The 25,910-nt window shown below is 41.0% G+C and overlaps 1 protein-coding gene and 1 long non-coding RNA gene across 2 annotated transcripts; one reads left to right on the top strand and one right to left on the bottom strand.

Annotated features, from left to right (window-relative positions):
- Positions 1 to 76: 76 nt before the first annotated feature.
- LOC126073392 (uncharacterized) lies at positions 77 to 3,740 on the top strand. The gene is made up of 3 exons (XR_007516731.1): positions 77 to 529; positions 1,354 to 1,432; positions 3,452 to 3,740. It is a non-coding gene; the product is annotated as an uncharacterized LOC126073392 (long non-coding RNA).
- AMPD1 (adenosine monophosphate deaminase 1) lies at positions 2,986 to 25,631 on the bottom strand. The gene is made up of 16 exons (XM_049880015.1): positions 25,136 to 25,631; positions 23,802 to 23,813; positions 20,309 to 20,486; positions 18,846 to 19,011; positions 15,396 to 15,561; positions 12,415 to 12,634; positions 10,700 to 10,829; positions 9,333 to 9,527; positions 8,907 to 9,038; positions 7,926 to 8,089; positions 5,974 to 6,100; positions 5,628 to 5,791; positions 4,829 to 4,949; positions 4,004 to 4,177; positions 3,718 to 3,828; positions 2,986 to 3,144 (listed from the first exon to the last, which is right to left on the bottom strand). The coding sequence occupies exons 1-16, from the start codon at positions 25,233 to 25,235 to the stop codon at positions 2,986 to 2,988; spliced, it is 2,319 nt and encodes a 772-aa protein (XP_049735972.1). The 5' UTR covers positions 25,236 to 25,631.
- Between the last annotated feature and the right edge of the window lie 279 nt (positions 25,632 to 25,910).

The raw sequence follows: 25,910 nt of genomic DNA, 5'->3' as shown, positions 1-25,910 counted from the left end.
TCACGCTTGGGCCCGCCCCCGGTACCTCCTGGAGACCGGGTCAGCTTAGAGCGAGAACCTGGCATCGGACATTGGGTGGCCGCGACCAGGAGGCCCCAGCAGGCAGGCGGCCGGCCAAGCTCCACAGTCCTCGCTGTGCCTGGCGTCAGACCGACCCCATGGCCTGAACTTTGTGTGACGTGATTGAAACTTCACAACCCCGCGAGGTAAAGCCTAGTTTAGTCAAGGAATCCAAATGGCACCTCGCTCAAGGAAACCATAGAATTGCAGCCAGCCACAGGGTTGGTTAGGCCTGGTGTCTCCAGAGAAACAGTAGCTCTGGCTGAGCTCAAGGAGCAAACATTTCCCGGGCAATTTCAGTCTGGTGCCAGCTTGAAACGTAGGGAGACGCAAATAAAGCTCTGAACACCTGAAGTTTGAAATCCTAGAGCAGGGGTGCCTTTGATACTTCCAGAGCCTGAGGTCGGCCCCCACGTCCTGTTGTGACACGCATGCATATGCGCTCCTCCTGCAACACGCTCACGCTCAGGTATGTGCATGGCGCCGTGCCCACTGCGAGCAATCGCCCAGTTTCACTAAGGCTGCGAGTCAAAGATGAGTTGAGCCTGTTTCCCAGGCACTTGCTAACCACCTGGCCCGCCTGCCCTGCCTGAACCTACCCTCCCCTCCCCACCCCAGTCCACTCCACCCCACCCCACCCCACTCCACCCCAGAGCCGCCTGGTTCTGGTGACCAAACGCTTCTCACGTCTGTTCACATAGAGGTACCAAAATAGAAGACTGCCAGAAAGAGGTGTTTGGTTACACATCGCAGATGACTGTCACAAGCTAACATGACCAAGACAATAAAAGCAGCATATCCCAAACCGTGCTGAACAGCACAGCTGTGAACAAAAAAAAAGTAGGACAGAAATTACAGTCTATGACGGAAAAAAAAAAAAAAAAACAGTAATGGCAAGTTTTTTTTTTTTTTTTTTAAACCATATCCCAATGGGAAACCCTGGTAGCGTAGTGGTTAAGAGCTACGGCTGCCAACCAAAAGGTCAGCAGTTCAAATCCACCAGGTGCTCCTTGGAAACCGTATGGGGCAGTTCTACTCTGTCCTATAGGGCTGCTAGGAGTCGGAATCGACTCGAGGGCAGGGTTTTTTTTTTTAATCCCAATGAGGAAATAAAGGTGAATATTGTTTTATTAAATTCTGAATACTGATCTTTATGGACTCCTCCCATACCCATCCCCCCGCCCCCCCAAAAGCCTTAATTGATATATTTAGAAAATTCCCCAGTTTTCTAAAACGAAATTTTGAGCTAGCATAGTGTGGATTTGAAATTTATTTTTTAAACTTCGCATTCAGGCAGATTATTTGGCAAAATGAAGCAGACTGAATTACAAGTACCAAATACGAAGCCACATCTGGCAGGAGTTCTGTGGAGGTAAGGAATGAATTCACATGTATGTGTTCTACTGCCCTCTCATGGGTAAGATGGATATGTACATAATGGTAGTAAATGCCCTTTTAAGCCTGAGAATAGACCGTTTAATTTAGCAATTTATATTATTTTGATGACAAGGAGCCCAAGATAAAACAAAATCAGGTTTTCTAAGGGACTTACAAATTACTCAGCAAACAAAGCTGCAATTTTGGAAGCCAGGGAGAGGATTCTTACACCAGAGATAGTACAAACATGCCAACAGGATCACACCTGTGCTTACAGGCAACTGTACAAAATGTGGAAACAAGCAGGAATTTACTTATTTTTTTTTCTATTTGAAATGTCATTTCTTTCTGAGATGTTTCACAAATGCTCTTTTTCACATTTGTATCCAATACCCTATAACTTCATGGTATAAACAACTTGAAGGCAGGAATGAAATCTTATTCTTCATATCTTTGGTGTTTTGAATAGTTAGTGATACTTGAAGTGTTTGATCAGTAATTGCTTATTAAATAAATTGAATGAAATATCAGCCTAACCACTAGATGGCAACACAGTCATATGTGCAAAAGTATAGTTTAGCTATTTGGTGTTTCACCTTACCGTGAGTAACAGGCATGCTTCTAAAAGGTTACACGTATCTTATTTTAGGAGTGTGGTGGCATGGTGGTTAAGTGCTACAGCTGCTAACCAAAGGGTCCGCAGTACAAATCCACCAGGCGCTCCTTGGAAACTCTATGGTGCAGCTCTACTCTGTCCTGTAGGGTCACTATGAGTTGGAATCGACTCAACGGCACTGGGTTTTTGGTTTTGGTTTTTGGGTGGGGGTGGCACAAGTGGAGACTCAAACCCCCCCCCCCCAGTGGTTCTGAGGAAGAAAGGCCTGGTGAAGTGCTTCCGTAAGATTACAGGCAAGAAAACCCTATGGATTAGTTCTATTCTGTAACACATGGAGTTGCCATGTTATTTTGGTAAGGAAAACCATTTAAAATGTACCATTATAGCTCACTATAACCTTATTGTCAATGATATCCTTAATGCTAAGAATACTTCTGTAAAATAAATTCCCACTAAGTATAGTGACTCATCAGTACAGACCTTCCATATTGGGTACACCTGTTCTGTTTTCAGCTAAGCAAGTCACTATTCAGCTGTACCCTGTCAAAGGACTTTTTAATGGTTCTAAGGAATGCCTTAAGTATTCTATAAATCAAAAGCCTGTATTCTTCCAATAGCAACTCATTCGCTTGTGTTTTTTTCCACTCTTAGTAACTGTTTTGCCTGAACAGTCATAGAGACTCTAGAATCAGGCAAACCTAGGTTTCCATTTCTACCGCTCAGTAGGTGTATCCTTGTACAGGTTATTAACTGTACTAACCTCAGTTTATTCATCTTCCCCAAAATGAGGATAATAATATCTACTTTATAAAGCTGTAAAAAGGATTAAATGAAATAATGTCTGTGGAATATCTAACACAATCCTAGACATGTATAATAGGGTAACTCTACAATGAAAATATTGCCCATGTTATATAGTTGGTTTGTTTATTTTATTCTGCTGATTTAAGACCCTCAGCAATTAAATTAAGTTCATAACACCAGGTTTCATAGCGATAGGCCATGCGGATTTGAGCTACATTTGTCTTCCGGATATCATTTCCAATAGGGCCTTCCTCAAGGTAATTGTCGCCCAGAAACTTTGCTTTTTCCTATAAGAGAAAAAGAAAGCAGAGTGATTACTACCTCATTTCACTCTAATATGGACAGTAATTGCATCCTCCACAAAAATCCCTTCCTTACGTTAGCCATGGCAACAGAAAGAAAACCAACCATTAAAAGCACTCATCCAGCACCTCAATGTGCACAGTCTGCTAAGAAATCACATGTATTTTATTTCCTTTGGCCAAAAGGCATGGCCAGAGGCATAATATGACTCCTTCTAGTCCCTGTCCATAGTAACTGCATATGCTTTGTGCGTAAATTTTTCTACATGTGTTTTCTCAACTAATTTTTCAGAACTAAACCCTATGCTCAGAAGGAAGAATCCCTGGTGATGCAACAGTTAAGCACTCAGCTGCTAACTGAAAGGTCTGTGGTTCAAACCCACCAGCGGCCCAGCAGGAGAAAAAGGCCTGGTGATCTGCCCCCATAAAGATTACAGCCTAGAAAACCCCATGGGGCAGTTCTGCTTTGTCACATGGGGTTGCTGTGAGTTGAAACTCGACTGGACGGCACCCAACAACAACATACTCAGAAGGGTGATCAGTCAAGGACAAGTCTACCTCATGAGAAATTCCGCACTGCAAGACACTGTTTCTTGCCACTTCACACATATCACAGGTGCTCAGCTTGAAGACTTGTGCGGCAATGGCATATTCTTCCATCAGGGGCTCCTTCAGTTATTTAGGTAAATGAAGCAAAATAAGGAATGTATTAATAAAAGAAATAACATGCATCCTGCACAAAAAAAGTATAATGAAATACCTGAATTTGACTTCAAACTTCTGGGTGGGACTCAACAGCCCAGCAAAATATGTTTGTATTGCTCAAGATTCCATATGTATATACCTTGGTGAAATGGAATTGCATTGGGTCATCTGTGGACAGTGAGATCATCAGCCCTTTCTGGAGAAAATCTAAGAAAGGATTTTTGGCATACTCTAGAAATAGGCTGTTGTTACTCAGTGGAGACATGGCGATGGGAATCTGGGCTAAGAAAAACAAATACTGTAACACAGCACTCTGAAAAGAAAAGTGAGGGAAAAAAGATATTTAAGGATGTTGAAAAGAGATAAAACTAGAGACAATTACATCCCACATTCTATTTTAAACTTCTTAGCTTTCAACAAAATTATCGCCTGCTCTTTATATCCGCTATTGAAGAAAATTCTAGTTTTTCAACGTAAGTGCTCTTTTAAAAAAATCTATTTGGGTTCATCACTTTTCAGAAGCATTGAGTCAAACCAAGTTGTTTATTTGAACTTCAGTTGCCTTGGCGAGATGGTCTGTCTCAGGCAAAAGACTTCACCTTGAAACTTTTTGTTTTCCCTACCACAAAGTCCTGACTCTCACCAGAGGCATTTCAAAGCATGCCACAACAAGAAATCCAGCAAAAACTAGCTTAAGATAAGCCAAGCTGCCTCTGAATTATCCCTCGTCAGAGCTGTAAAATGGAAGACAGGAGATCTGCATTAACCAACTACAAATCTTAAGCAGGTCCTTTACTTCTCTGGGCCTCTGTAAAACTGTGCTAAGTCATCTCAAAAATCCTTTATGTCCCACTTGTCTTTGATTCTAGTGTTGATAATGACTTGTGACAGTATGGTAAGAACAAAAATGATTCCTGTAGCTCCAATATAAAAGTTAACATTAAGAAGAGAGCCTCTGACTCACCTTTTTTAAATTTAGGCCATGAGAGATATTATCGGCAGTCATGAATGCTATCATGAGGTGGGTGAGAGCTCCAGCTTCCCCACAGTGAGGACGGAACAGAAATGTATTCATGCCTCGTTCCCTAGGGAAATGGAACTGCCATAGGAATCACAGGTGACTGAGAAGGACCTGACAAACAATTCTGGGCATAGAGTGATTTACCAGAAAACTCAGAAAAAGGGGATGGGGCAGCCAAAGGATTCAGCAAAAGCAGGCAATCCCAAATCATAATCTTAATGCATGCAATTTATTCCTAAATAAAGACTTTTTTTTTATTTTAAGACACAGCAGAGAATATGAGGGTAAGGAGGGAAGTGAAGAATTGATTCACTGAAAAGAAACACCTTTGGTCTTAACAGGAAATTTACCAATACCACCATCTCACCACTTACTCATACTTTAAGGGCAAAATGTTTTCAGAAAACCCCGTTATAATATTCCTTCACTTATTCCTCATCCAGATCTATCAAGAAGGATAAAATTTAGACCTTTATAATCAGTTGTACAGTGATTAGCATAAATTTCCGAACTTCCAAAGAAAAGGAACTATGGAAGTTACTGAGGGCTCCAAAATGTTGATCCCTGCCCCTAAAGAGATAAAGAAGCTGAAGAAAAATTAAAGGAAAGAAATTTCTGACTTGGGCCAATTGGAAGCATCCCAGCAATGTAACACGGGCCTTGGACCAGGTAGAGAGCCAATGAATGAGGAAAGAGATGCATCAAATAGACTGCCTTCTCACTCCAATCCCCCTCTACTCACTTTCTCAGGCTGTTGAGCACCATGATGTTTGCATACATGTAGTAGGCATAGTAAGCATAAGATGGATTCTTTTCCACTGTCCAGTCCTGCGGTTTGGGGCTCTTGGAGGAAAACATGTGGCCACTGTGTTTGGACTCGTCATCCACGCTATCGAAGCCAGTAATCTGTCAGGAAAAGTGAGCCGTGCACTGGGTTCAGTCCAGTTGGAGGACTCCAATCCTCAAGTAAACTTTCAGGTCCAAAGGCAGGGACCAACCAGCAGAGGTAAGCACCAGGAGTTAGTCATGGCCGAGTGGGAGGGCTGGCTCATAAGCAGCAGCAGGAAGGTCTAAGGGGTCATGCTTACATGCTTGAGGAAGACACTGAGTTCTGGGTGAACCTGGGGGTTGATAGTGGCCTCAAACACTGGCATGAAAACATTCTCCAGCATCTTTCCAAAGTGTGGAAGGAAATTCTTGGATCGGAACACATCACTAGAGGCAAGAATGAAAAAAATAGTTGTTGTTATTGTTGTTAGTTGCTGTTGAGTCGATTCCGACTCATGGTGACTCCACGTGGGCAAAGTAGACCTGCTCCATAGGGTTCTCAAAGCTGTGACCTTTCAGAAGCAGATCACCAAGCCGGTCTTCTGAGGCATCTCTGGGTGGGTTCAAACTGCCAACATTTTGGCTAGTAATTGAACGCTTAATCATTTGTGCCACCTAGGGACTCTTGAAGAAAATATGAGAGGAAAGAAAGATTTTTAGGACTGATAGCCACAGTATAGAGGAGAGAGAGAACTAAATGCCTTGTACAATCAAAGACTTGGTATTTTCATCCTAGCTCCACTGTGGTACATCTTCTTGGTCACCCATAAAGAGGGATTCAATTTGGGTTCAGCATAGAACCTAACAATTTCATGCTGGACCACATGCTGCCATATCTTCCACAAACCTTCTATGGTAAGAAAACCAAATCTTCATAGCTAAGGCTAACCATGTTATAAAAGTTTCAATGACTTATATGTGTGTGTGGCCTATAAGATGGTGAGCATGAAAAGGTTATCAAGAACACTTCTGATTGCCATAAAACCAAAAAACCAAACCCAGTGCTATTAAGTTGATTCTGACTCAGAGTGACCCTATAGGACAGAGTAGAACTGCCCCATAGAGTTTCCAAGGATTCAAACTGCTGACCTTTTGGTTAACAGCCATAGCACTTAACCACTACACCACCAGGGTTTCTGATTGCCATAGCCAGGGAAAATTTAACAAACTGTTATATCGTACTTACTATATGCCAGTTGGAAACCCTGGCAGCGTAGTGATTGAGAGCTACGGCTGCTAACCAAAAGGTCAGCAGTTCAAATCCACCAGGCACTCCTTGAAAACTCTATGGGGCAGTTCTACTCTGTCCTCTGGGGTTGCTATGAGTCAGAATTGACTCAACAGCAACAGGTTTAGTTGGTTTGGTATATGCCACTCACTCTTCTAAGGCTAGAAATATTAGCTAATTAAACCCTTGGAGTAACTCAATAAGTTAGGTATCATTATTACCCCATTTTAGAGATGATGAAACTAAGGCACAGGGAGGTGAAGTCAGGATTCAAGCACAGCCTGTCTAGGTCCAGAGTCCTAACCACCACACTCTACTGCCTCTCTGCCTTAATGACATTAGACAGGAAGCATTACTCCAGTTAAAAAGTTACTTTGGCTAAAGAGACTGCATAAGACTCTTGCATAGCCACAGGGCACAAAAAACACAGAGGCTGGTGGCCAGAGAATATATAAACAATTTAGTTAGATAAAAGAGTAGCGATACTGAACAAACAGAGAAGCCATCCCTGTGAGTAATGATTAGCTGGTGATATGAAAGAGAGCAGAGATCTTCAGCAATATCACTGACAAATACTCATTGATCATGGAGAACTTGAACACTTGTAGTATGAGACAATCAGCATATAGGAGTAAAGAGTCTCATACAAGAAAGCTACAGATAAGCAGGGGAAAGAATGAATTGGACACAGAGAAGAAAAATAGGAGAAAGAAAATGTGTAATGAAATGTATGTAGTTCTTATCTAGCTTAGTTTTAATCATTCTCAATAAGCTCTTTTGTGATTTTCATGAAGTCCTGTGTGTGTGCGCACGTGTGCGTGTGTGTGCATGTGTGTGTGTATACCTTCTGATTAGAACACTGGACTGAAATGATCTCCTAATTGCTGTTTGTGGTGCTGCTTATTCCTTGTGCATGCAGGCGAGGCGAGGCGAGACAGGTGAGATGAGGGCAGGTTTTAGGGTTTCCAATGGACAGGTACGTACTAGATCCTGGGGACCTGGATCATCCATGTCATGTTGGGGCAGTAGATTCGGTTGCGGACAAACCAGGTGGCGAGCTTGCTCCACTCGTCAGGACTGCGACCATAGATTGACAGGCGAGGCTCTGCATGCTGGTACTTGGCATCCACAAGGTCTGTACCTACCTCCTACAAAACCAAGAGAGGAGTCCAAGACCAGGAATTCCCACAAGTCCCTTAGGGATCTACACCTATAGGGTCTAGGGAGAGGAGATGAGTACTAAGAACTGAGGAAATGTGAAAAGAAGTAGGAAGCAAGAATATCAGAGGTGGAGATATAAGGGAAGTGAAAGGTGAGGGAAGTCCAGTGGGGATCAAAGGCTCATAGAACGTAATGGAGATTAACATGTGAAAAAGTCAGATTAATCATGATGAGATAACCAGGGCACCTGCAAAGGAAACCCAGCTTTTCATATTCTCCCTACCTCCCAAAACACACATCTCCCAACTCCACTTGTCATTCCTGCACACAGGCGTCATGAAAATGGGACTGGATCCTGATCCTAACTCTTCCTGGACCTCCGATTTACAACGACTGAAAGGGTCAAAAACCAAAAACCAAACCCAGTGCCATCGAGTTGATTCCAACTCATAGCGACCCTATAGGACAGAGTAGAACTGCCCCATAGAGTTTCCAAGGAGCACCTGGAGGATTTGAACTGCCGACCTTTTAGTTAGCAGCCATAGCATTTAACCACTATACCACCAGGGTTTCCTGAAATTAATCCCAGATCCACACTCTTAGCTTCTCTATCCTAGGCATAGAGGTCTTTTAAAGTAATTACAGTAGAAGTTTTAGAAGAAATTCTTATGTAGTGCTTGGCTCTAGAGATAGCATCCTGCCTTCCTTCTCCCTTCTCTCCTTCTTTTTCTCCTTCTCTTCCCCCTACCGCCAAGAACTATGCCAGATACCACCTCCACATAGATCTGGTTGGTTCTTCCTCACCTTGATGATAGTGGCAAAATATTCCCCATTAATGTAATTGTCTGTCTTCAGGTAGAGGTCTCGTAGCTCACTTGCTCCTACTGGATTGTATTTGTCGTTGAACTTATCAAAACGCTGGAAAGTCTGGCGTCCCTGAATCAGAAAAAAGGAACACAAGTGTGTAATAGCCAGAGCTGCCTGGACACAGAGACCTGGGGGAATGGCCAGGAGGAACAGGGGCCTGGTAGCAGGGGAGGAGGGCTGGGCTCCAGGAATGGAATTCAGGACAGTGGCCAATGATCAGACCTCAAAATTGTCTGTGGGTGGTTTCAGTCAGTGCGGTAAGCAGACATGACTAAGAGAGCTCCAAGAAGGGAGGGCTTGTAGGAGAAAGGCATGTGGGGTTCTGAATACTGGAGTGAAGCTGACATCATCTTTCCAACCTACAGCATGAACATCCAGAGAATCAACAGTCAGGTCGTAGGGATGCATTTTTAATTTAGCAAAAAGTTCCTTGAGGGTCAGATTTTTCTCTTTGGTGCTATAGACCACTCTGTCCGCATCAATATGGTAAGATTTCTTAATAAAGCGCAGCAGATGTTTCTGGTTCATGCAGGCAGCTGCATGGATATGGGTGTCCACCTGTGTGTACATTCAGAGAGAGAAAAACCAGCAGTCAGCTTTAGTTATGCTACTCAGGGACGATAGATAGTGCATTCAGTTCCACTGTGGTGAGAGAAAGGAGTAAACACAGGGGCATGACCCGACAGCTGGGGGAGGCAGCCCAGCAATAAAGAACCAGTCAGAACCTTCATGTGCCTGTGCAAGGATGCAAAAACAGTCACAGCCAGGTTAGGCTAGATGCGTACATAAGAATACTTACTTCTCCTGTATGTCTCTGTACATCCAACTTACTTCCTATATGTGATCCACACAGAATTCTTGGGAACTGTGCCCCACCCCTGAAACACAACTGGAGGGAAAGTAGCTATTGCTGCTTTCAGCCCAGAAGAGAGAAAGGATTGAAATTATGGAGCCATGGCACAGTGATGACATTTATGAGCTAAGTTCCATGGTAGCATAGTGGTTAAGTGCTATGGCTGCTAACCAAAAGGTTGGCAGTTGGAATCCACCAGTCGTTCCTTGGAAACTCTATGGGGCAGTTCTACTCTGTCCTATAGGGTCGCTATGAGTCAAAATCGACTGTACAGCAACAGGTTATTGTTATAATTACACTTTGAGGCTTCAACAGATTAAGTAATTTACCCAAGGTCACATAGCCTACTGAACTAGGATTTGGGCCCGAATCTCTACTCCTGTATTTCCTGATTGCCACTTCCTACAATCATTTAAGTAGTCGGCACGCGCTTTGAAAGTGTTCCTAGTTGATTGGTTTTCGTAATCATTAACTCACTTGATATTCACAACCCTCATGTGAGCTGGATTGAGCAGATACATTTCCCAATTTTACAAATGAGGAAACTGAAACTAAAATAATCACTTCCCCAAAGTTATACAGTCAGAAAGTGGGAGAAAAAAGGACTAGAACCAAGAACTTCCATATCCTACAATAGTAGTTTTTGGAGTTTGGTTTTATTATTGTCATTGATGATAATTATATAATATATATATTTTTTTATGTCAAGAATATGGTAAACCTTTTTATGGGGATAATATATAGACATATCTGTCTGTTTTTACTAATCCACTGAACCTGAAGAAATCTCAGCTTAATCAGAAAATCGGTATTTTTTGTCCTTATCAAGAATTAATGCTTTTGTTCAGGAATTCCTCTGAGCAGCTAAAGTCATTACCTTCCTGCAGTTATAAAAATCTCGGTGGGGATTGTTCTTCAGCTCCTTTAACTCATCCATCTCATTGAGCATCTGATGGACCTGGAACTTGGAGGACAGGAACTTCAGGCGCCGGTGGGCGTAGGTTTTACTACGAAAAAGAAAATTATATCACTTTCTAAAATTCCTGACATTTCAGGAAACGATCTCAATTTCAAAACCATCAGGACCAGGGGTGGCATCACTAGGGTTGGTGTGACCCAGTGTGGTAACTCATAGCGTCACCCCCCCCATGCTAATTGCCACAATATCGTAGCCAAAACACCAGAGAATTTGACAAAATCAACGGCTATAAAGACTATAAAAACGCTGGCAGCAAGAAAAACACAGCGCGTGCAGACGAAGCCATGTGATTTGAAGCATCGTTGTAATTGGGTAATAATGACGGCTCTGATCAGAGTGTATTAGGAGGTTCAAAAAGAAAATTAGCATAGAGTTTTAGCCTTGTAGGTATATTGATACATGTGGTGCAGTGATTAAGAGCTATGGCTGCTCTCCAAAAGTTTGGCAGTTTGAATCCACCAGCAGCTCCTTGGAAACCCTATGGGGCAGTTCTACTCTGTCCTATGGGGTTGCTATGAGTTGGAATTGACCCGATGGCAACGGGTTTGGTATTTTGGGGTTGGTAAGGTGGGCTTACTAAAAATTTTCTTGTTATAACTACCTACAGGGATATTTTTGTGAAAAACAATAAATTTCTGCTGAAACACTGCACGAAAATTTTATAGACAGTCATTTCAGCATCACCCTTTCTGACAGTGTCACTCAGTGCGGTCCGCACCCCCCACACCCCTCTAGTGTTGCCACTGATCAGGACCCTTATCACCCATTGGAAATAGTTATTGGAATAAACATTTTGGTTTACTCTGCAGTTAATCCCACTGAAAGGTATTGGGCTCCAAGGGTTTAGCCTTTTCATCGAAGTCAGACATAATAATGAGGATTTGGGAAGGCATTTTAAAAATCGGTGGAGACAGTGTTCCTCCAGGTTGAAGGCCCTGGCTTTAGAGTCAGCAGATTTGGGCTTGCCCCTCAGCTCAGCCAGCTGTGTGACTTTGGGCAAGTTCCTTAACTCATTAGTCTCAGCTGATAAAACTGGAATTTAAAAAAATATCTACCTTAGAGAACAATTGTGAGGAGTAAAATAAATTATGTACATGAAGCATTTAACATAATACTTGAAGATAGTAAAACCAAAAAAACCAAACCCATTGCCGTCAAGTCAATTCCGACCCATAGCAACCTTACAGGACAGAGTAACTGCCCCACAGGGTTTCCAAGGAGTAGCTGGTGGATTTGAAGCACCAACCTTTTGGTTAACAGCCAAGCTCTTAACCACTGCGCCACCAGGGCTCCTTGAAGATATTAAGCACTTAATAAATACTTACTCTTACTATTGGTAGCAGTGGAGTCCTGATGGCTTAGTGGTTAAAGCGCTCAACTGCTAACCTAAAGGTCAGCAGTTCAAAACCACCAGGCACTCCATGGGAGACTGCAGTCTGCTTCTGTAAAGATTTATTGCGTTGGAAGCCCTATGGGGCAGTTCTACTTTGTCCTGTAAAGTTGCTATGAGTTGGAATTGACTCAACAGCAGTGGGTTTTTGGTTTTTATCAGTAGTAGTGGTAATAGTATTAATTGTTGTTGTTAATGTTGGTTAGGTCTCAGTAACACTTACACAGGTCCTTGAGCAATTAAAGCAAGTAAAAAATTCATATCCTCTAAGAAGATGTCCAGATTTGGGTAAGCAAGTGGCTTGGGCTCATCCCTGCTGGCTGCTTCTTCATTAGGATAGATGTAAATGACACCATCCTTCATTTTGAGGTGATAGCCCAGGTTTTCAGGAAGGTCATCTGTTTGGAAGGGGTCTTCTTCCTTCTTCACAGGAGGGGTAATGACTTTTTCAATAAAACATAGAGTCATATATCAGCACATAGGATGAAATAACCACACAAAAGTAACCAAAATATAAAATACTATAAAGTATCATTAATAGAGATACCCGTACTTCATAATTTATAATTATCCAGAGTTAAGCTAAATTTTATTTTTACATTATTTTCTGAAGGTGACTGAATTAGTAGTTTAAAATAATTACAAAAATAAGATTTTATCTCGTGTAAGAACAACATTCAAGTTCTTAAGAAGTACTGCTGACATATAAGTAACTGATATGCTACCTACAAATTATTTTAATTATTTACTAAAGTAGATCTTTGAAGGTTTCCTGCTTAGAGCATTTTATTAGCCTATCAAATAATTGCATAGAAGTAAAACTACAGTTAAAAAATTACCTTATTTAAACAAACCTTCGAGATTATATAGTTTCAATTTAGAATGGTTTCACTCTAAAGGGAGATATGAAATAAATGCTTATTATAATAAGAATTTTAATTCCTATTTAATTATAACATTTCCCACCTTTTAAGACACATACAGTTTTTGCTAAAGGAATTGAGAAGGGATTATGTGGATATATTTTTGTTTCTTTCCTCTGCTAACAATTTCAGCCTGAGGAAGCCAAGAACAGATTCCACACTGTCAGCCTTAAAACACTCATCCTTTTACTTTCAACAGTGTGGTCATTCATGCCTCTTCAGCTGCTTTGTCCAAGGCAGCAGAAAATCTCCTGTTTGCAAGTGACAACTAAAGCAGCCAGAGTGAGAACGATAACACACAAAGAAAAAGTCTGCACGTTTCCTATTCCAAACTGGGAGATAAGGAACACAAAAGAAGCGAAACAGAGTATGTTGCTACATTGAATATCCACTTGCAATCCTTATTCTGAAATACACTAGAGAGAAGAAGTATAATTTAGGGGAAACAGAGGCAAGAAAAACATCCTAAACATAAATATTATTGAAGAGGATGGGTAAACCAATATTTTGAGTTACCAATCTGGACATATGTTTAAGGTGACTTTACTATTAAAAGGAATTACAGAGAGGGAGTTGTAGAACTGGATATCTTTAACCATAGGACAATTTTGAAGTTCAAAAACCTTAAATATTTGCCTTCCCAGAAATTCCAATTCAAGAGTATAATCCTAAGGTTATTACATATAATACAACTGCACAAAGATGTTTATGTCAGGATGTTTGGGAATACATTTTTAAAAGTCAGTGACCTAAATACCTAAATTCTGATACAGTGATACAGTAGAAATCTGTGCTGTTATTAAAATATAGTTATTTTTCTCAGTTGTGTCTCATGTAGACAGCATATTGATGGATCCTGTTTTTTTATCCATTCAGCCACTCTGCATCTCTTTATGGGTGCATTTAGGCCATTTACATTCAGTGTAATTGTTGCTAGGTGTTAGTTTATTGCTGTCATTTTGTAGTTTTTTGTGTGTGTGTGTGTGTGGTGCTAACATTTTCTTTGTTCCTCTTACCAAAATATAATTTTTTTTTTTTTTTAAATAGGTCCTGACCCCAAATTCTCATAAAGAGACCAGACTTAATGGTCTGACTGACACCAGAATGACCCTGGAGTTCATGGTCCCCAGACCTTCTGTTAGTCCAAGACAGGAACCATTCCCAAAGCCAACTCTTCAGACAGGGCTTGGCGTGGACTATGGGATAGACAATGATACTGGTGAAGAATAAGCTTTTTGGATCAGGTAGACACATGAGACTATGTTGGCAACTCCTGTCTGAAGGGGAGATGAGAGGGTAGAGGGGCTCAGAAGCTGGCCAAATGGACATGAAAAGAGAGAGTGGAGGAAAGGAGTGTGCTGTATCACTAGGGGGAGAGCAATTAGGAGTAAATAGCAAGGTATTTATACATTTTTGTATGAGAATCCAACTTGATTTGTAAACTTTCACTTAAAGCACAATAAAAAAAACTTTTTTTTAATAGGTCCTTAGATTTATACAGGCAGAAAGTAAAAACTGAAGTATGTAAATGAAGTACTATGGAAAGTCAGAGCATGTTGTTTACTTTTATCCAGAGGTTAGAAGAATGCAGGAAATAGTAGTTGAGTTGCACTTTGAAGGATTAGGTAGGATTTGGACATTTGGAATACAGTGAATAAGGGCGAGGAAGGGAACAGCATGGCAAAACACAGGTGCAAGGAAACGCCTGTCTATATGGAGAGCAGGAATAGTTCTGACGAGAACCCAGAACATAAAATGTGGAGAAGAAGTGGTATATGTTGAAACAGGTTGAGTGTGCAGGTCCAAAAAAATAAATAAAGATGTAGTTAGGAGGTCAGATGGTGGTAGGTCTGGAATGCTGAGCCAAAGACTGGATTTTGTTTTTTTGGTAACGGGGAGCAGTCAAGTTGGTAATGGGGAGGAGAGGGATGTGCTTAGAGCTGGGTTTTAATAAAAGAGCTTGCATCAAAGTGAGGATGAACTGAAAAAGAGAGTAAGATTGCGGTTTAGCAGAGTAGATAGGAGGCTGTTGCAATAATCAGGACAAGGGGAAATACAGGCTTACATTAGGGGAATTGGAGGATGGAGACAAGAAAAGAGGTTTTGAGAGATATTGTACAGACTGAGTCAAATCATTGGACATGTAGGGCAGGGAAGAGAATGGAGCCAAGAATGACTATGATTTTTTACACTGGATTATTTATAATTTAGGGGCATGTTTTAATATTTAGTAGTTAATCCTAAAGATGTATTCTCTACATCCTACAAGAAAATTAATTACCTGGATAGAAGCTCTCATTTGCTACCCAAGCCTCACCCTCAATGTTCCGCAAGTATTTGGAAGGGGTTTTAGGGAACCTCTGAAACGACTTCTGCATGTATTTCTCCCGTATACACAACGCCCGATACAGACCTTTGCAAACTATTTCAAAATCTTCAACTGTAACCTGCCAAGAAAATTTCAGAGTATTGGAATCGATCCTGTGAAAATCTGACAAGTGGGTAAAGCTTGCCTTTGGCACTTCCCAGCTCTCTGTTGCAGTCCAGGCCGAACCTTACCCACCCACTTGGCACACAGTGTCCTCACTGGACCTGGCTGCTTCCTGATTGACTCAGGCACTGGGTCTCCCTCCAGGAGCAGGCCCTGAAGGTTTGCTAGCTCTTTCGTCTCTATCAAACTTACTGGCCTGCAATTCATTCCCTTACTGTCCTGTAGTCGTTTGTTTTCTTTACTAGATAGCAGTGGTTATCTAGCAGATATGATTACAAGAACTCATTCTAAAAAGGTAAATAGTTTCTTCCTTCCAGATAACTTATGGACATTTTAGATGGAGGCCTCTGAAGACAATACCTCAGCTCAAAGATAATGTGACCCAAATGGTGAGAATTCAAACCACATGAATGTCAGTGAGGGAAGTATTTTGGGATGAACAAGATGTCATGAATCCCTCAAACTCCGTTGCACACGCAGTGCCTTCTGTAGCTACAGATAGATCAGAATGTTATCCTGTGAGAAGTCACTCTTTTGGGTGGTTTTACGGAGCGTTTTACCTATGGCTAAAAGTAGAGAGACTGTAGCATAAATTTTTATTGGAACTGTGGGGAATTTCCCAAAGTGGCCTATTTGCCCTGCCCCTACACCTGACTCAGGCATGTTCAAGCCGTTCTAACTTGAAATCATTGAATACTCTTTTTTTTTTTTTCTTTCTTTCTCTCTCTCTCCGGGATCAACCTAAGCTTGTTCCCAATGGTTTGAGGTTCAGATATTCACCCTAATCAGATTAACTATTTATAAAGACCTGCTGACCTCAGTGAAGAGTCTGACATACAGTGTAGAGGGTCTGCCTCTAAGGTCATGTTTGTTCCATTGCCACCTAGTGGGCCATCAGTCTATCAGCAACTCAAGGGCAAGAAAACCACAAAAACCTGTTGCATCAAGTCAATTCTGACTCATACTGACTGTCTTAGTTATTTAGTGCTGCTGTAACAGAAATACCACAAGTGGATGCTTTAACGAACAGAGATGTATTCTCTCACAGTCTAGGAGGCTAGAAGTCCGAATTCAAGGCACAAGCTCCAGAGGAAGGCTTTCTCCCTGTGTTGGCTCTGGAGGAAGGTCCTTGTCATCAATTTTTCTGTGGTCTTGGAGCTTCTCAGCGCAAGGACCCTGGGTCCAAAGGACACGCAGGCTCCTGGCTGTTTTTGCTTGGTGGTCCCCTGTCTCTCTGCTTGTTTCTGTCTTTTATATCTCAAAAGAGATTGACTCAAGATACAACCTAATCTTGTAGATTGAATCCTGCCTCATTAACATAACTGCCTCTAACCCTGCATCATCAACATCATAGAACCAAAAACCAAACCCGTTTCGGTCAAGTTGATGCCCTCTCATAGCGACCCTATAGGGCAGAGTAGAACTTCCAAGGAGCACCTGGTGGATTCAAAATGCCAACATTTTGGTTAGCAGCTGTAGCACTTAACCACTACACCACCAGGGTTTCCCATTAACATCATAGAGGTTAAGATTTACAACACATAGGAAAATCACATCAGATGACAAAATGGTGGACAATCACACAATACTGGGAATCCCAGCCTAGCCAAGTTGACACACAGTTTTGGGGGACACAATTGAATTCATAACACTGACTCTACAGGACAGAGTAGAACGGTCCCATAGGGTTTCCAAGGCGTGGCTAGCGGATTCAAACTGCTGACCTTTTTAGCAGCCAAACGTGTAACCACTGTGCCTGGGTCTTAGTCAGTAGTTCTCAGTAAGGACTGATTAAAGTGAATCAATTGTTTATCAGGGATTAACGGCCTTGGGAAATTAGTCCTGCTATCCCTTTTACTTCTCTTTTTCATTCCAATATAGACTAAATCCAGGTGGAGTGTTGCTCAACCACATCTAGCCAACAGCTGTAGCAATATACGTGGTTCTTCAAAATCTCCAGGCCAAGCCCCCAGCTTTCTCATGAGGATTCCCTGACTTCTGGGTGCCTCATCCTTTCCCAGTCTTTTTCTTTCCCACTCCTGTTTTCATTTCTACCGAACACGTAGAAATCAAGTATGTTTTCTAGCTTTTATATATTTTTTGAATGCTGGAGATCTCTCCAGTTTCCAAAATTTGTTTCCCGTGTACTTGTCAAATATTAAACATTTCCTTTCAGCTATTTAGCATCTAAAATCCCTGCCATTTGCAGAACATCCATGTTATTGCACAGAAAATGAATAAACAAGAATGGTGTGCATTTCGTTGCTTTGTCACTTTTAAGTAGCTTGGAATTTATCCTAAGTGGGTCAGTTACATGAGAAGGGGGCCTGGCCTGGTCATTATAACTATATTTGGAGCATTGACTGACAGCCGAAGAGCGGTTCCATCAGTACGATGCTGATTCTGCAAGTCCATGAGACAGAGATTTATGAACAGCCAACTGTTACGGATCAGACCAGCAGGTCAGGTTGTTTGTGGCATGAATTTATTAGCCCTGTGGCATACTAGGAAATCCTGGCAGTGTGGTGGTCAGCAGTTTTACCGGGCACTCCTTGGAAACCACATGGGGCACTTCTACTCTGTCCTATAGGGTTGCTATGAGTAGGAATCAACTCAGTGGCAACAGGTGTTTGGTGTGGTGGCATACTAGAGTCTGTTCCAAGCAATGATATACTGTGTAAGCATCTTGAATGAAATTGGAGAGGACAGTCAGACAGAAAACAATAGTCCTGTTAGAATTTTCTAACCTCTCTCTCATCTTCCTTCTTTTTTCTCTGATCCCTCCTCTTATTCTCGCTTCTCCTTTTCTTTCTGTTGATTTGTTTTCTTTGATTAGTTCATGCTACCTGCAGCCCTTCTCTCAATTCCAGGTCTGCACGGGGTCTGTCTTTCCCCAAAAGCCCCCTTGTGCCTCCCCGAGGCTTCTGTTTTATGCTGCCATCAGTGAGACTAGACCACCTACTTCTCTCTTTGGACTTTTTTCCAAAGTCTGTCTACCATGTTCTCTGTTACACACATACTCTCCATGTGCAAGCAAATGAGACAAAGAAGGAGACATTATACTGAATGATAAAACCAATATAGAAATGTAAGGCATAGCACATTAGTATTGAAATGCAATAATGTAGTATAACAAAGGACAGGTAGAGTAACACCTTCCTTAAGAGGAAGGGGAGAAGCTAGAACTGTCACGCTGAGTGGCTTCCCAGTGTTACACCTGAGGGGCAAGGAGCAACTCACCCCAGAGGCGTAATCGCCTGTGATCTGTACTCTCTGGAAATCCGGCACAGTCTGGTAGGTTGGAGATGAAGAAATGTATTCATCAATGTGGGACAGTTCGGTGGAAGATGTTTCACTTAGTGGAATGGACAAACCAACAGTCCTTCTCCCTTGGAAACGCTTTTTTCTGTGTTTGAAATTAAAAAATAAGTGAATTTTATTTTCATCAGAAGTTCTATTGTGATAGATTGATATTTCACTATTGAATTTTATTTTGAGGGTAAAAAGTGAAAATTAAAATGTGGGCTGAATGTCAAAAATAGGATCCAACCGTAGTGGGAGAAGATATCACTAAGGACACATAACAGTGTCCTCTTTTTCCTGCCATACCTTGGAACAATGGGTCTTAGGGAACCTACTAGAAGATGTTTAGCATGACATCATTCCTCAGAGGCAGTCTGCTCCTAGCGGAAAAGGCAGTCTGGGTGCTGCAATAACCCAGGCTATGTCAGTTACTACCTGTGCCATTTTGTGGCTATTCCTTAAACTTTCCGTCTCCCCATTTGTAAAAGCTTCCATCTCCCCATCTGAAAAAAATGGTGTAATAATACCTACCTTATAGGATTTCTGAGATTTAATGTGTATAAAATGCTTAGCCAAGTACCTGGATCTTATAAAGTGCTTAATATTATTTCCTCAAACAAGAAGCATTTATTGTTCCTACTTTGACCTGAGTTCTAGGTTAGGTCCTGTTGGAGATGCCAAAGGAGGTGAAACATTGTTCTTTCCTTAAAAATATGAAGTCAAGAAAATGACAGCAGAATGATCTTTTCCACCTGGGGCTGCAGAGGGTGCTGTGAAGAGCAGGTTGCAATACAGGTTTGAAGACTAACATGTGGCAGATAGTGACAGATGGTGAGCCTTTAAGAGTAGTTCAAATAAATAGACTTTGTGGATACGGGCCTATGAAGACTGCATGGGGGAGGCAATAAGTATGCATCACAAGGCATAGGAGAGGAAGGCCTGAGAGCAGAAATAGAGAGCTGTAGCCCTGAGGCAGGGAGGAGGTCAGACTGGATGGCTAGGAGGATTCATGTCAGCGGTCACAACACTAAGGTTGGCTAGGGAAGGAGTTTGAAGATGAAGGATCTTGAGTTCCAGTGTGTACGACCATTGTGTGTAAGTTGAGTGTGTTCATAGCAGCCATCAGCCCACTTTGGAACAATTTGTGTGGGTAGCTCGAGCCTCTTGTTCAGGCTAAACGAAGATGCGATGAGGCTAGAAGGCCCACTGTTTTCTTCGTCTTATTTTAGTCACTGGTACCTCTCCCCAGCATATACAGAGTGGGGAAAAAAGGCATTTATAACCCTGGTAGAGTTCTTCCAATGAGTCGAACCATCATTCAGATAGACTGAGCCATATCTGCCTGACATTCCACCCCTTCATGTCCACTGTACTAAGCATTCCCCTTATACATGACTTACCTCCTCCCTTCAGTGGAGGACAGAGTTTCCAGGTGGAGAATGTGTGCTTGCATCTCACGGTGAGATATTGGGCAGATCTCATCCACATCAAAGGGGGAAATCTCATGACGGCCTCCCTCATCTTTGACTTCAGAGGCAAACACTTTTTCAGCAAAGCTACGCATTGCATCATCAACTTCTAAAAGAGGTTTTTGCATGTTAGCATTCAAACTCTTTCCCAAAAGTCATCTGAGAGTTTCTGTTATGTGTAAGGCACAGTGCTAAGGACTGCACTGGGTGCATGGCACCCCTGCTCCACACTAGGGTCCCAGAGATATGATGGAGCTCAATGCCTGCTCTTTCTTTAGTAGGTTCATATGTGAGTAACTTGGAATTCTGCTCTCAGAAACACAGATCAGATTCTCACAGCACTTTTTAGAATGGTCCAAAAGATGGTCCTTAACATGAGATTGGGCTCTTGCAGGACAGACACTTAATGGAAGGCTGCCTATTTCTGGCAGGGCTGTGTTTGATTTAATAGTAACCATGCAGCCCAGTTCTTCCCATTAGACTGGTAGGGTTTGCTGATTGCTTTTGAAGATGTGGACAGGGTTACCAGTCCTTGGAGTTTTTCCTCCTAGGGAGAACCAGTGATCTAAGTAGTTCTGAGAAATAAATATGTATCCAGGGTCTTTATTCTTTTTTAGGACAGATACTGTGTTTCTCTCACACATTGCAACCTTGTATGTTTTCAGTCCCGACAACTTGGTGATATGTTGGTGTGTATGAGGCAGGGAGTTACTAAAATGCATTACCTGGTGTTGGGAGTCCCATTTCTTGTGGACATGTGGCCGTCCATAATGACTGATTCCTGGAAAGTCAATTTTATTTTTACCTGCCTTAATTTTCCCATTCTTAAAATAAGGGGTGACACTGAGCTCAGCAGTAAATCACCACAAGGCCCTCAGGAAAAGAGAACCAGTTTCATAATATAGAGTGATGGTGAACATCAAGTCTCTACTTTTCTAAGTTCCACCTTGTTCTCCAGATGCCCAGTTGTTTCTGTCTGAATAATCATTACCTCTAATACTTCCAAAAGTCTCTGACTGGTATTTCTAGAAAAGAGCAGATAGCAAGAATGGGAATGGCACACAGCTAGTTATTTGGAGCAACAGTGGATGACAAACATTCCCCACAGGATGACAGAGCAAACCATACGCAGATATAGGCCCTTCTGCCCCATAATGTCTATACAGGCCTCCAAAAGGCCACATTTTCAATTCTAACTTAAGTAAATGTAATATGTTCAAGTCTTTGCTGTGCACTCACCAACTCCTTCAGCTTCCTCTGTCTCCATTTCCTTATCTGTAAATTGGGAATTCTAATACCTATCCACCTTGACCCACAAGACTGTTGTGACTTCAAATGAGATAAAATGGAAATGTTTTCAGAAAAATAAAGCACCTGATTAAATTGAATAATGTAATATGGTCGCATTGGTTAAACAGACATTTGGTATTTGGGGTTAGCTGTGGACTATTAAGGAAATGATAAACGATATGACTTTGTTCAGGCTGAAACATATATTGGAAAGGATAGCCATGAATTCATAACATTGCCATCACTAACAGTCAGGTCAGCCAGTTTTAAAAACCTGCCTGTCACAACACAGTTAATAGACTCTCACAGATGCTGAACTTCATTCATCTGTTCGTCTCATTAAACTCAGGCACTTCCTGAAAATGAAAAGCGTCTTTGGATATTGCAAGTAGTTCTTTGGCAAGTGCCATGATTCGCTAAGGAACAAATGGAACACTAAGTAGATACATTTGATGGCTTAAAAATTCTTCCCTCCACCCAAGTCCAAAGGGTCCCCAGAAATAGTATCATTCCTCCCGAGCGTCACAAGCAAGCACATGCACCTCAAGGATGAGTGGCAAGCAGGAGTTAGAAGAGGCTTCAGGCAGCATGAAAGACAGATGGAAACAGGCTAAGTGGTTGTAATGATGAGGATGAGGATGAGGACGAGGATGATGCAGCTGGCTTGTTATGCTGGATCTGTAGCAGTGCTGCTGAAGGTTCCTGGAAGGATGGTGTGGAGGTGGACACCCAGAAACTAAATTCTACCTGCTTGAGATCTGGCTGTTCCAGAACAAGTATTCATTTATCTGGGACTGCCCATACCCACTTCTTTCATATTTTTAAACATTATTGTTTTTTACTAAGGTCGTATCTATCTAAACCACTAGAAACAGTTGAAGAGTAAAAACTCCACTCTCAAGAAGTAGCTTACATGTTGACCAAAAATTATATGGTTGATATTTCCTTCCACTGAATCAACCAGTTGTTTTGACTTCATGCAGTCACAGCTGAAATTTGACTCCTAATTCAAGAGCTCTGCCTTTCAAAAATAATCCAGGGCGTGGTATTGGTAATGGAATGAGTGAACTGGGCATTTCAAAAGATGAGTAGATAAGATTTGGTGACAATCTGAATTCATGGAGAAAAAGAAGACCCCCTCAGGTTTGTATAGATAATTGCTGAGTTATTTTCTGAGCATGTTACATTTGAGATAATGGAGCATCCAACCGGAAATGTCTTGAGGATGGGACATGTACCTTTGGACAGAGAACTGACAAGAGACTAGGGACAAGAAGTAGAGCGAAGTGAAAGAAGCACCAGAGTAGGAGTCAGAAAAGGTGTCCGCGTCTGCTGAGCAAACCACGTAATGACTAGGAAGCTCAGTTTCCATTCATCATAAGAGAAGAATGTTAATAATAATAATAATAATTCCAACTTGAGAGAGTTGTTAAAAAGATTAAATAAATACTTTAAAAACTATACAGTACTATTCAAAAGTTGGGAGTTATTATTATTAACACAGGAATTACAAGACTTGAGAAAAGGAATATCATGCTTGTTTCTTCACCCAGCAGTTTCAGAAAAACACGCTCATTTCTCAGCAGTGCTTTATTAATGTGTGGAAAAAACAAGGTCATAGGCCTTTAATATACCACATTCCATCTCACAGACAAAGGAACTCAAAGGCAGACCTATATATCAGTCAGATAAAGGACAAGTCTGATTTGAGATAAAGGGGAACATACAACTAAAGTTACAGTTTTATTTTTAAAATGGGGTTCCATTTTATATGGTCACAAGAATTCACAACAAAATTTTGTGCCCTGAAATTGAGAGTTAAGGCAAGTTAACTAACAGTAGACCCCTTTGGCTAATTTATGTCCATGGAGAAGATTGTTTTATTTTAATATATCAAATAAGTGCCCCCCACAAGGTTCTCTTTAGAAACTGGATTCTTTTGGAGTCCAGAAATACCGTGAGTTCATTTGCTGTATTATGGGATACCTATGGTCATCTTAATCCTTGTTGACTTTCAATGGTACCACTTAATAAACACTGCTGAAAGATAACCATGTTTCTGAATTAAGAAACAGTATCAATTATTTAATCGATAGTTTGGCAAAAGGCAGGAAAAATAATCCAAATTACTCACGTTTTTCTTCAGCTGTATGAAGTAAAACAAAATAAAATAAATGAACAGCTTTCAGAAATCATAGTGGTTATTAATCAACGCTTTGGAATGAAAACATGTGGATTGGTGCAAGAAAGAGGTGTGGTGGGATACGTTATCACAGCTTCAGTCTTCCAGTTTACCTATAATTTGCCACCATCTGAAAACTCTGGGAATATGCTCATTGTACATCTCTTCATTTTCTTTTCCTTTTTAATATATCTCTTCAAATATATGTTTATAATCTTAAAAAAGGCACTCTTTGTAAAATGTGACTAAAAAAAATCTGATGAAGAGGAATGGGAATGTTCCTACAATGCTAGTAGTGCCAACTGAAATAGCTCACTTGGAAGACAATTTAGTAACACCTACCAACAGTCATTTCTAAGAATCTATCCTATGGAAACAATCCTTACACATGGAAAAAGCTTTACACATGGAAAAAGCTTTAGGTGCAAAGATTACTGTCCAAGTGTATTTATACTTACAAAAACATGTAAGCAGCCTAAGGGATTAGTTAAGAAAATGAGAATATTATACAGCCATTTAAAATGATGTTGATGAAGAATATGTAATATCATTTGTAAAATGATTAAGTTGTAATGTTAAGCAAAAAATAAAGCAGGATATAAAATCACATGTACAGTATCATCACAGCTATGTTTGAAAATTCTTAATTTTACGTAGAGAATAGACTCAAAAGAAAAACACTAAATATTATGTATGAATGGGTATCCTTGGCTGATGGGACTATGGTGGTTTTGTGGTTACTACAACTTTCTTCAATTCCACACATTTTCTAAATGAGTATTTATTAATTTTATTTTCAGTGCAATTTCTACATTTTTATTTCATGTGACAAGTGTATTGGTTTTGTACTGAAAAAGACTTATAACTTACTACTTTTTTTTACTACTCTATACAAGCCTGGATTGGGAACTATCAGAATGCATAATCTGGGTTAATAGTTCCACCATATTCATGATTTTCAACTAATACTCTAGCTAGAGACAGTGTAGGATCACTCTCAAAATTGTAGCAGCACAGGTTGTATTTAGACTAGTAGAGTAAAAAAAAAAAAAAAATCTCACACCGCTTTTTACTGGGATCATCAAAGATGACGACACAATCTTAGAAAATTATCCCCCACCCAAAACTAAAAACAAAACAAAGAATCCCAAAAGCATCCTGCCTCTGAAATGAATTATTAAAGCTATTATGAACTCTAAATAAGGATGATCACAGCTGATATGATAGCTAAAGAAATGGTTGCTTCTGAAAACAATTGAGCTTGCCAAATACTTTTGTACACCTACCTGGAAGTTGGAACAGAGGCATTTTTGCTGGGTTCCTTGGTTCTAGGAGAAGAGACGGTGCAGATGGCTGACTGACATTATAAAATACCTTGACGTTCATTTTTGTTATTTTGCTTTGCCCCTGAAATCTGACCCTTCTCTGCTAAAAGGAGAGAGATGAGCTTTGGACCTATTTATAGCTTTGTCAATTGACAGTGACAAACAGGTGAAACCTATCTACGGTCTCCACTCAGGAATTTTAGAAAAGAGGACTGTGATGGGCCAGGCATTTCATTTCAATTCTCCCTAAATCTTCCTACAGATTCAATTCTCTTCAAGTGTAGTTTTCTTACATAACTTGACCACCCTAAAAAAAAAAAGAAACAGTTGCCATCTAGTCAATTCTGACTCACGGCGACTCTATAGGACAGAGTAGTGCTGCCCCGTATGGTTTCCAAGGCTGTAATCTTTACAGGAGTGGACTGCCACATCTGTTTCCTCCAGAGCAGCTGGTGGGTTTGAACTGCAGCAGAATGCTTAGCCACTGGGCTACCAGGGCTCCTTACTTTGACTACCCTAGTGAAATACAGTGGGGTTGTCTAGGCTTCTGAAAAGTCAAGATAAACTCAGGGTTTTTTGGCATGAGCACAGCTTGGTGTGTATGTTGGTATATCATCAAACTCTCAACACACACACAATAAAAGCTTTTATCATTACAAATATCCCTGCTCAGCATAAATTCACTTGACAGAATTTAATGAACTAAATAGTAAAGTAAATTCACTTCAACTCTTAC

The sequence above is a fragment of the Elephas maximus genome, chromosome 3 (assembly GCF_024166365.1).
Source record: "Elephas maximus indicus isolate mEleMax1 chromosome 3, mEleMax1 primary haplotype, whole genome shotgun sequence".
Lineage (NCBI taxonomy): Eukaryota > Metazoa > Chordata > Mammalia > Proboscidea > Elephantidae > Elephas > Elephas maximus.
This window is presented reverse-complemented; position numbering and strand designations above follow the sequence as displayed.